At 41.3% G+C, this 10,048-nt stretch overlaps 1 protein-coding gene across 2 annotated transcripts; it reads left to right on the top strand.

Annotated features, from left to right (window-relative positions):
- Positions 1–335: 335 nt before the first annotated feature.
- On the top strand, positions 336–9,887 carry LOC109626468 (ER degradation-enhancing alpha-mannosidase-like protein 3). Of its 2 annotated transcripts, none has more exons than XM_020082453.2 (21): positions 336–684; positions 794–1,247; positions 1,363–1,408; positions 2,290–2,390; positions 2,857–2,896; positions 3,003–3,115; positions 3,327–3,480; positions 3,682–3,816; positions 4,023–4,128; positions 4,312–4,409; positions 4,581–4,706; positions 4,821–4,904; positions 5,098–5,181; positions 5,360–5,484; positions 5,637–5,802; positions 5,957–6,114; positions 6,222–6,339; positions 6,569–6,739; positions 6,845–7,010; positions 7,115–7,306; positions 7,570–9,887. In XM_020082453.2, the coding sequence occupies exons 2-21, from the start codon at positions 1,090–1,092 to the stop codon at positions 7,839–7,841; spliced, it is 2,613 nt and encodes an 870-aa protein (XP_019938012.2). In that variant the 5' UTR covers positions 336–684; positions 794–1,089; the 3' UTR covers positions 7,842–9,887. The 2 variants fall into 2 exon arrangements, with proteins under 2 accessions (XP_019938012.2, XP_069370399.1); XM_069514298.1 differs by having other exon boundaries at positions 360–684; positions 6,222–6,309.
- The last annotated feature ends 161 nt before the right edge of the window (positions 9,888–10,048 follow it).

Below are 10,048 nucleotides of genomic sequence, written 5' to 3' on the forward strand. Positions count from 1 at the left end.
AAGCAAGTTTTTTTTTTTTAATATTTTATTTCTTCTTTTACAAAATGCACCTTTCAGTGGTAGCTGCTGTAAATTTCGCCATGCTTCATTGTGTGATGACATTAAAGGCATTCTATTCTATTCTATTCTATTCTATTCTATTCTATTCTATTGTATTATTTTGTGAGGTGTCAGTTTATAACCTTAACTCGCTCCATCTAAAGTTCAAGCACATGAAGGACAAGTTGAGGACATTTGTCAAAAACTATGAACAAACTATGAACAAACCACGCCCATTTCCGCATAACGGAGCCGTTGACAGGACCAGCTGGCCAATCAGCAACTCATGCGGAAGTGAGAGCGGTTTCATTTCATGTAAACTGAGCTGGAAAAAAAAGATCCAGGCATCATCAGCCTCCTCCGGGTAGAGGAGGAGACCCTGCCCGTACTTTGACAGCTCTGTGCGGACGTGTCAGCGACCGTTGAACCGTGTGACACAGCCGGTTTACACGGTTTGTTTTCGGGGGGAGCTAACTCCCTCGAGCTAACTGTGAACTAAAAATAAGCTTGAAGCTAACCGGCAGCATTGCTAAAAGAAAAAAAAAAAAAGTATGACGTTGAACTAGCAACTTGTTAGCTGGCTAGCGGCGGTGTGGTGGCTAGCCAGTGTTAGCATCCACACTGTGTCACCCTGTCATCACTTTGGTAACTACCTTATTATTCAATACTTTCCATTTATCTTAACGTTTTATATATTTAAGGAGCGTTAGCCCCGCTTTAGCTTCCTCCAGCTAGCCTCTGGTTTTCTCCACAGGCTAACATTAAGAGGTTGTTTGTCGTGGATCAGCTGTAGCCTGTTGTTCTAACACGGGGAACGGTCAGCTGGAGGTGTGTGTGTCTGTGTGTGTGATGGACGCAACAAGACAGCAACAACTACAGGACAACCACAGTGGAGACATGGGAGATGGAGTTGGACTCTCCACACACATGAACAACACTGGGGACGTGCAGGACACCTGTGCCCGCTGGACTGCTTGACTTTCTGAGGGCGTTGGACAAAGGACCGGAGCTTCTTTGTCCACATTAAAGCTTCCCCCGAGGCAAGAACACATGAGGGGGATAAGAAGTACACATCACAGGGTCCACCCTTCTGACACTGGAGCGATGACGATGATGATGTTCAAGACCCTTCTGATCACCAGTCTTCTGGGCTGGGTAAAATGTCAGGAGAGCCATAGCATGACACCAGAGGAGAAGACTGTTATCAGGTGAAAAAGGACATATTGATGCTCCTAATCTGTGGTTATCAAAGTCTCTGCACTTATTTAAAAAGATATCTGGCATTTTCCCATTTGATTAATTTGTGTTTTCCACTTTTTGCAGGGACCAAATAGTTGAAATGTTTGATCATGCGTACGGGAGTTACATGGTAAGGTGTCTCTCTGTATAATATATAAATCTCAACCATAATTTGTTCAGATTTGACACTTGAAATTGAACTAAATTGAATAACTTTTATGTTAGTTCATTTTTTCCCATGGATTTTTTGAAGCACTAAGTAACCTTTTTTACATAAGTGCTATACAAATAAAGGTTTTATTATTTTTACATTTATATATAAGCATGTTCCTGTTCTCTGGAAGGAAGTTTTTTTTTTTTAAAGTGCTCACAACCAATACATTGTGCCCTGTGGCCTTCAGCAGTTACATCCATTATACATTGAATCAGTGGCAGGACAAAGTCCTCACTGCTTTTGGACCCAGTTCTGTGGGATTTGATTACAGCTGCTGTCTTAGCCTGTTACAACAGATGCTAGTAAATATTCTGTGATACAGGAGTCAGGCTTTTCCTCACGTCAAGCAAGCAGTGAGGGGATGATCAGGTCATGTGTGACTTAATTCATTTAGTGGTTCAGAGTTTTAAGTCTAGGTCTGTGTAAATACAAAATATGCCAGAGTCTATTAGAGGTGAGAAAAGAAACACACGTCTTTAAGGATTTACTATAAAAAGCCACGTGTTAAGTGGTTTGTTGTAGGTTACCCAGATCACTAATTATTTATATTCAAGCCACATACTAGTAATTAAATCTCTGTTACAACCTGTCCTAAATCTTATTCCTAGACCAGCTGGAATATGTGAGAAACAAAAAACTGTACCACTAGTGATCCTGCAGTTGCATTAGCATACAACTGCTCATTTCCTTTTTCCCTATAGAGAATTTTCAACCCTCCAGCCATGTTTCCTTAATGACCCATTTTTAAAATATACCATTATATGAAGCCTAAACAGTCACTGTTGTTTCCTTGGCAGAAATATGCCTATCCAGCAGATGAACTGATGCCTCTGAGCTGCAGGGGGAGAGTCCGTGGCAAGGAACCCAACAGAGGAGATATCGATGACTCCTTGGGAAAGTATGTTCATCATCCACTGGTATCACCAGTCTAGAAAGATCCAGGGAGGTTAATGAGGTCACAGCAGTTAAATTCCTTCATCATTAGTTCAGGTTTCACTTTGACTGCTGTGTCTCTTTACAGCATTCCTTCAAAGTGCTGTGCGACAGTGTTTTAAAGTTGTGTCTTGCAGACCACAAAGAAACTCATATAAAAACACCTGTACATTTACATTTTTCAAGAAAACTTGAAGCAGATGCTGATCTAAATGATACTTACCTGTAAAATTATATTTACTTGAAGGCTGTAAATTATATGCTTTATTTATAACACGTATCATTATGTAATTTCACTGCAGATGCAACAGATTTGACATTTAACAGTCTGTAGCTCATTATAAATTAAAGTGGATCAATGGAAAAGTGGGACACCAACTCCACTGTGCAATCCCCCCACCCCCATCATAACAATTCTTCCTCTCCTGTAGATTTTCTCTCACATTGATTGACACCCTTGATACCCTGGTGGTGAGTAAATGCTTTTCCTGTTCCCTAGCATAAAGTGTAGTTTTTTTACTTTTTCCCCCTCATTTTAACAGTAGATATATGTGTTCCTGTCTTTCTGTGTGAGCAGGTGTTAAACAAGCTTGATGAGTTTGAGGACGGAGTGAGGAAGGCTGTGAGTGAAGTACGCCTAGACAACGATGTGGTGGTGTCAGTGTTTGAGACCAACATCAGGGTTTTGGGGTATGAAACATGTCTTTAATGTATTCATGTTCTTTTTAATAGATTCGTTTTAATAACAAAAGTAAAAGGTTTTGGAATTGATTCCACCTCAGTACAACAATATACCATTTAACAGAAATGTCCTCCTGTATATAGTGTTGTATCTTTCTACTGCATTTTGTACTTAATGTAACATAATATTTCTTCTGTTCCTTCATTTAATTCTCCTCAGAGGGCTCTTGGGGGCCCATGTAATGGCTGACCTGCTCCGTCAGCGCGGGGACAGGATGCAGTGGTATCAAGACGAGCTCCTGCACATGGCCAAAGAGCTGGGTCATCGATTACTTCCTGCCTTCAACACCACGAGTGGCCTTCCCTACCCTAAGGTACTGCTTATTTATTTATAAATATCACAGGATTTCGTTCTGGATCTTAAGTATGCAAATACAACATCATCATTATCATTTTCATTGCATTGATAGAGAACAGAAGTAATGAAGAACACATTTCTTATTTTAGTAAGTCACTAAAAAAAATAGTTTGAACTGAGTGAGAAGACATTAATCTTTCTTTCTTTGGTTTATCAGGTGAATCTGAGGTATGGAGTCCTAAACCCACTTTCACGCACAGGCACTGAATCAGACACCTGCACAGCCTGCGCAGGAACAATGATCCTGGAGTTTGCTGCCCTCAGCAGAATGTCAGGAGAGTCTGTGTTTGAGGTATTACCTCCCACTGCCTCTCTATGAATTAGGCTTTTTTATGTTTGCAGTGTTTTACTAATACACACCTGTGTAGAGACAGATCTAAGTTAGGAATACAGTATGCAGCACAGTATATACAGTACGGATGCCAGTTTTTCAAAGATAAAATTACATAATAAATAGGGACTTGTTTTTTTAAGGATACAATACGTTCTGTTATATAGGAATATGCCAGGAAGGCTATGGATGTCCTGTGGGAGAGGAGACAGAGAGGAAGTGACTTGGTTGGGACTGTCATCAACATCCATAACGGAGAATGGGTCCGCAGGGGTGAGGCGAATTAATACACACACATACATGGTAACATCAAAACTTTGGTAAAGGACAGATATGAAAACTACACATGTTGTAACACATTAAATTGACACTCAGCACGATACTGAAGACTGATAGTTACATTACAAACAGCTCTATATTTGTCCAACATCGACGCTCTCACTTCTGTGTTTGCAGAGAGTGGAGTTGGTGCTGGTATCGACTCGTACTATGAATATCTGATGAAGGCCTACATTCTTCTCGGAGATAATGTTTTTCTGCAGAGGTTCAACATTGTAAGTTTTCCATCCCTCCACATACCTGTATATAACTCTCTTGTCCATTCCATCTGGCACCTGAAGTATTCGTGCTCCGTGTTGCAACATTGATTTTCTTCACATTGTTATTGACTAGAGACATTTCCTAAGGTTTGCTAATCTAATTTTCATGACGTTTGTCTATAACAGCACTACAGTGCAATTATGAAGTACATCAGCCAGCCTCCCCTGCTGCTCAATGTGCACATGCACAACCCCACTGTGAGCGTGCGCAGCTGGATGGACTCCCTCCTGGCATTCTTCCCCGGCTTACAGGTCAGAGAGGTGCACTCCATACATGCACTGGGTTAATCACATCCATTCAAACATGGTACTGGAGTGATTGTTATTTCATGTTGCTGGAGTGACATTATATTTTATTTTACACAGGTTTTAAGAGGAGATCTGAAGCCTGCCATTGAGACTCATGAGATGCTTTATCAAGTGACCAAACAGCACAAGTTTCTTCCAGAGGTAAATAATTGATTCAGTGAGTTTTAGTTGGCAAATTTAAAATTTCTATAAATATTAATATTATATGTGTAAATTGACCAAATGAGTGGACATTTATTTCTAGTAGTTCCCTTTTTGGGAAGATATTTATCAATACAAGGAAAATATTTTAGAAGAAGCTAATATCACTAACTACTGGTGGATCTCCCTGCAGGCTTTCACTACAGAGTTCAGAGTTCATTGGGGCCAACACCTACTGAGACCAGAGTTTGCAGAAAGCACCTACTACCTCTATAAGGTGAAGAAGCTGGTTGGACAGTGTCACAGACAGAGATAATCTCCACAGTGTTCAGTGATGTTTGGTGGAGGTTTGGGTAACAATATTGGGATAAGCCACTCAGAGGCAAAGTACAGGCAGGTATTCGTCCATATTGGTGGGGAAAAACATTTATTTGAATTGAATTTGATTTTTGCAGGCCACTGGTGACCCCTACTACCTCAGGGTGGGTCAGTCCATTGTGGAAAAGCTCAATGCCTACACCAGGGTGCCTTGTGGGTTTGCTGCTGTGCAAGATGTCCGCACTGGGGCACATGAAGACAGGTATCATGTGAGAAAATTGTCATTTCAGACATTAATGTACCATAAATGTGTAGTTTTTCAAAGTTGATGATATAAATGTTGTTGTCGAACCTCAGAACATCTCTGATGAAGGTTTAAAAATCCTCTGTGTTTTTGTATTATAATGTCTGTAGGATGGACTCCTTCTTTCTGGCAGAGATGTTTAAATACCTCTACCTGCTGTTTTCGGAGAAGAGCCAGCTGCCCATCGACATTGATGACTACATCTTCACCACAGAGGCTCACCTCCTCCCTGTCTCTCTCTCTATCACCCAGCCGCCCTGTCAAGGAAACATTACGGTGAGAACTCATCACTTACACAGGTCCAAACATTACAGTGCAGGGTTTAATGTTGAATCTCTGACTGATGGCTGTATTTGTAATGCAGTAGATCGACGTGTGTCAGAATGTAATACCTGAAAAGGTTTGTTAAACTGTGGCTTATGTTCTCCAGGAGACTGTTCCTGTTTCCCAAGAAGAAGATCTGTTCACACACTCCTGCCCCAGCACAGAAACATTGTTTCCTAATAACCCTTCATTTGCCAAAACCATCCGGGACAGCTTCAAGTATCTCACTGGGGTGGGACGAGTCTTCCGACCTTTACCTGTCAGGTCTGTCCAGTCACATGGGGCTTTCGATTTTAGAGTGAAATCATTGGAGGAACTTGTTAGCTGTTGTTATTATTTAGAGTTGTAACCTGTGTGTTTGTACTTTACAGGGAATTCGAACTGCCTCTCCATGATAATGGCATGGAGCCGGTGGAGTTTTTGAAAAGCATGGGCATCTCTCTCACTCCACTGAACGAGGTAACAGCAGGGGAAACTGGGAGTCGGAAGGTATTTGTGTGCTCGTCTCAAGACTTGAAGTACTGCCAAAATTATAATCAAAATATTTCATCATCTTATTAGCCGTGCTCTGCACTGTGTTTTCTTCATCAGTGTGTATGCTTCCTCTGTATTTGGGTTAATTATTTTAATGAAATTAAAATTGGGTCATGATGATGAACCTACTGCTTTAAAAAAAAATGCCTGGAATGTGAAATTTAAATATGAATCCCTTCTGCAGCATAAAGGAGTATACAGGGTAAAACTTGTGGCAGAGGTGAGCCAGACATTGGAGGAGGAAGAAGTGGTGCCTCATATTGTTCAGCTCATATCACCCCCGTTTCTGGGTCGGACCGTCCTCACAGCCGGACCTGCGAAGTTTGGAATGGACCTCTCCAAACAGGAGCATGGGGTAGGCTTCCAGTGTGACAGTAATATAATATGCAGCTCCTGCATTTCACTTAAACTCCACCCATTTAAGTTGCACAATAACTCACAACAACTTATCCTGCCACAGGTGAAGGGCAGCATAGTGAAAGCCTCCCCCTACACTGCCTGTGGGCCAATAGAGAACGCAGAGGAACTTGAAGGCCACATTGCTCTGGCGCTGCGCGGCGACTGCATGTTTGCTGCAAAGGCTCGTTGGCTACAAGAGGCCGGGGCCATAGGAGTCATCTTTATAGGTGAGGACCTGAAATGAGATAACCTTCAACTCTTTGTATGCAGAGTTTAGTATAACTTCTAGACACTGTCAAAAGTGACTCTAGCAATTTCTTTTTTGTTTTAGACCACCGTGAAGGAAGTAATAGCGAGGAGACTCCCCTCTTCCAGATGGTTGGAGATGGAGACTCCACTGAAGACATTACCCTGGCTTTGGTCTTCCTGTTTAGCCGTGAGGGTGCAGTCCTCACTGCTGCCCTGGAGGAACATCACAATGTGGACGTGCTGCTGCTGCCCAAGGAGAGGCAGCTGGGACACGGTGAGAGGCAGGAGGAGGCAGATTTAATGATAGTCTATATTTGTTTTATTTAAACAAATGCAACCAAAGCGTCTTTCAATACTTTTCAACCTTCCCTGCCTGCAACAGCACCCAGGTCCTTTGTACTGAAGACCTACATCTTAAAACACAGTTAATATATATATCTATATACCATAATTGTTGAGAATCCATTATTTTGCGTAAATCCAACAAATGTATATATACGGTTTTGCAATTTTCTGTCTTTTCTCCTCCTTGTCCAGATAAGACAGACAAACCTTTTGGTATGAACATCAAACTCCGCCTCGCAGAGGAGGGGGTGCTGGAGGATGGGGCAGCCCGAGGGCCCACACTGGAGTTTATCTTGGATAAAGAAGAGGTGCTTCTTCAAGAGCAAGATGAGCTCAGAGGTGCTTCGCAGCAGCAGCAGCAGCCGCAGCAGTTCTGCTCGCAGGCAACAGAGAATGACAGGACTGAACCATGTTCAGCAGATTCATCTCGGCCCACAAACTCCGGACCAGACACAAATCCCTGACCATGAAGCAGCCAAGTTTCTGAACACTGATCCTTGTCAGGTTCAGATTGGCATGTGCCTCGGAGCCCCTCACTGCCCCACATGGAGCCCTAACTGACCCAGCCTGCATGTTTACAGCCAAGCAGTGTGATGGCCACACTCATATCCTGCCTTGACTTTGAAACATACATGATTCTGTATTTATTAGACGGTCGGTCAGTTGTAGCTTTTATTCTGTGTGGAGCAGGAAGTGAGGGGTTTTATGATCTCATGAGACAAAACTAAAGTAGTTTAAAGGCCAAAAACTGTAGGACGAGTGGGCTGGTGCTTCCTAAACCTCGCCTGTAGTGTTGCTACTGTAGGCACATAGAAGGTGCACATGGTGATTATGACATAGATCATTAAACAAAAAATAAAAATGACCTCACCTTGGAGGAGAAGAACATAGATAAGGCAACAAAAAACATGTTTTTATGCAATGCAGTTTGTTTTTGATCTCGATTGCACCTTTCACATGAACAAGTACTGTTAAATTTTCCGTGATGATGAATTATTTGGCCAGTAGGTGGTGTTAGCGACTTTTAGCTCACAGTACTATAATGTCTGTAGATGAAGGAGAAGGACTGGGGCCTATTTGGAAAGTTTATTTTACTTTTTAACAGTAAACAACTTCAGGGAAATGTGTGTGTGTGTTTTGCTATAATGTCTGTGCAAGATGTGCAACCACTGTAATACCTGCGAAAACATCTAACCTAAAACATCATTGCAATCATTGGAAACCCTCTGAAATCTTTACAAAGTTATCATCCGCTGAATTCATCATCAATCTTTTTTAAGTCGTAATTAATCATCTCATTTTAAAAACATCATCAAAATGACCAAAGCTGATTTTCTTGAAAAATATGAAGTGTTGAATTTACTCTGCTTCACTCAAGATGCAGTACCACAGGTTGGTCTGCAGTCTCTGACTGCTTTGCACTTTGAAACACGGGTATGATCATCTGTGTGAGATCCAAACAGAAATGACCATTCAGCCTGTCTTTGCTGTGTGTGCGTGTGTGTGTGTGTGAGGACCATTTTGAGCATAGACCTTGAGTGAGGACAGTTTTCTAAAGTGAGGACATTTTGGCCGGTCCTCACTTTTTCAAAGGCTTGCTTGAGGGTTAAGACTTGGTTTTAAGGGTTAGACATTTAGTTTGCGATGGTCATTATGCCAATGAGTGTCCTCACTAATATAGAAGTAGAAGAATGCGTGTGTTGCTGTAGTGATGTCTGTGAGGAATGCTGGAGTACAGCAAGTTTTGCATCATGCAAAATGCAAACTGTAAAGACCAATTGTTGTCATCTAATTGTTTCAAAACCATGACTAATACAACTGTACTCTCTCCAATCTCTTGGAAGGATTTTCTAACTAGTGTTTTCCAGATTTAAATTATAGATTACTTTTTTTTTTTATTAGAAATATATTAGTCTTTCGCTCATTCACACTAATGTAATTGTTTCTCGGGGCATTATTAAGTATAATGATTTTACGCGACAGTTGAGAAAGATGCATAATGCTTTAATTAGTTTGTTCATATTCACTCACTTTTTTCTCACTAATAATTTGTCGCATGTGTTTTGGGGGGTTTTGTGGTACATGAAATGTGAGCTGTAGTTTTTGTGGGAAAAGCAGTGAATGTTTTCTGTCATGTTTTGTACAGTGGACTTTTTCCCGATGCTGCTGAGTTTATTTCTAGTCTTAATCCAACATGACATTTTATTTTTGTGTTGAGCCTGTGTGGGGCACTGCCCAACCCGTATACCTCAGGACTGTGTATCTAAGTGATCACAGGAAAAAGGACCATGGATAAGAAGTTGGGGGGGGGGTTCTTTTTTCTTATATTTCAAGCTATTTAATTTTAATTCTGTTTTCTAAGGTTTCTGTTGATCAGTGGCTGAGGGTGAATAAGTGCCAAAAGAGATGCATGACATGGCTGCGGTTTCCATTTCCATATAGTCTATCTGTTCAGTTTCTGACTGTGAGCTGAGGCGCTGCCGTCAATAAACTCAAAAATCCCAGTTTCACACCTGTTTCCCTCTTTATTTCTGTATTTGAGGATTTAGTCTGCTTTGTTTGAGACAAGAAATCTGCATGTCTGAGGACTTATTCTTCAATAAGTTGCTGTTTCCATGTGTTCCTACCTTGTGTTTTTTATTAAGTAGCCATAGTGATCGTGGAATTTTGT

This window comes from Paralichthys olivaceus, chromosome 18, assembly GCF_024713975.1.
Source record: "Paralichthys olivaceus isolate ysfri-2021 chromosome 18, ASM2471397v2, whole genome shotgun sequence".
NCBI lineage: Eukaryota > Metazoa > Chordata > Actinopteri > Pleuronectiformes > Paralichthyidae > Paralichthys > Paralichthys olivaceus.

Excerpts from the sequence above, each read along its gene's own strand:
- LOC109626468 (XM_020082453.2), top strand. The coding sequence starts at position 1,090 with ATGAGGGGGATAAGAAGTACACATCACAGGGTCCACCCTTCTGACACT. Across the intron at positions 1,409-2,289 it reads ATGCGTACGGGAGTTACATG|AAATATGCCTATCCAGCAGA; the intron begins GTAAGGTGTCTC and ends TTTCCTTGGCAG. Across the intron at positions 5,803-5,956 it reads CCTGTCAAGGAAACATTACG|GAGACTGTTCCTGTTTCCCA; the intron begins GTGAGAACTCAT and ends TATGTTCTCCAG.